The 1191-nt window shown below is 37.6% G+C and overlaps 1 protein-coding gene across 5 annotated transcripts in view; it reads right to left on the reverse strand.

The window, feature by feature from the left end:
* Positions 1–1191, reverse strand: part of gpcpd1 (glycerophosphocholine phosphodiesterase 1) — a 17468-nt gene continuing 16277 nt past the window's right edge. For all 5 annotated transcript variants that reach the window (XM_067418067.1, XM_067418071.1, XM_067418070.1 and 2 more), the window contains one exon: positions 1–1083. In XM_067418067.1, coding sequence (XP_067274168.1) covers positions 903–1083 — 181 coding nt within the window. In that variant the 3' untranslated portion in view covers positions 1–902. The remainder of the gene's footprint in view (positions 1084–1191) is intronic.

Consider the following 1191-nt stretch of genomic DNA (forward strand, 5'->3'; position numbering starts at 1 on the left):
TTCATATTAAATATGTTTATTCTGGCTCTCAGAGCGTTGTTCTGGTCTACACTGGCATGGTTACATCCACCACAGTGAGTGTGGATTCATACAGCAGGCTACTAGAGTGCAGTGTGGCATTGAACAGCAAACATCCATGATTTCACTGTCCTGTAGTGGGGAAGCAGTATGAATGCATCCTAAAAGAGACAACACCACACTGACACTCAGCAACACATACATCAGACAGGTTTACAGAGGCACATTCAGTCAAATACATCACTATTTACAGTGAAGAGTTCATGTGAATTGCACAGCTGAATAAAGTTTACATTTTGTTCTGCTGAAACCACTAACGTTTCATTTATGAATGAATCTGTGGATGCATATAGTAGTGAATCATTATAGTATAGCCTACATGTGTCAACTTAAAAGTCTTCAAAATCTGTTTTTAAGAAAGACACGCCTCACTTTTAGCTAGTAAATATTGTTACATAATAGCCACAAAAAAAGGCTATTCATAATTTTTAATGAATTTGAAGTTTGAATTTTGAATTTGTTCATGAAATTCTAATACTAAACTGCATAAATGTTCAATACTCATTCCGCAGGTAGAGAAATCAATAAATACTTAAAGAGAAAAAAAAAAAACATAGGGCATCCCAAAGATCGGTTTATAACAGAATATTAAGAATTATAAAACAAATATTTTCTATACACCATTTTTTGCACCCACATATACAGTAAATTAGCTAAATACAGCAAACATATTGCCTTTGTGGAAGCTAGCGTCATCCTTAATGTTCTTTTGAAATGGCATACCCAGTTTGGCTTAATGACAGAGTGTATTTTGTGCGTTAGTCCTGGTGCGTTGTGGGAAGATTACAGACATAGAGTGAAGGCAGACAGGGTGTGTGTGGTTCTCAAGAGGAACTGAGGCCGGAGTCCGACTCCCCGTTGGTCTCCTGGGATTTTCCTGCGCAAGGAATGGAGGAGCACGGAATGCTGTAGGTGGAGCAGGCACATGTTTGGATGACTTCCTTGAGAGCAACCTGTTCCTCTACTTTGAAAATGTTTGACTGATCTAGCTTGTCCTCGCAGATTCTGTGAATAAAAAGAAAGAACAAATCATTATTATATAATCAGTAGGAAAATCTGAGGGAGGAGTGCCATCAAACAAGGAAAGAGCTAGAAGGAAGTTTCATTAAAAAA

The sequence above is a fragment of the Pseudorasbora parva genome, chromosome 15, assembly GCF_024679245.1.
Source record: "Pseudorasbora parva isolate DD20220531a chromosome 15, ASM2467924v1, whole genome shotgun sequence".
In the NCBI taxonomy this organism is placed as follows: domain Eukaryota; kingdom Metazoa; phylum Chordata; class Actinopteri; order Cypriniformes; family Gobionidae; genus Pseudorasbora; species Pseudorasbora parva.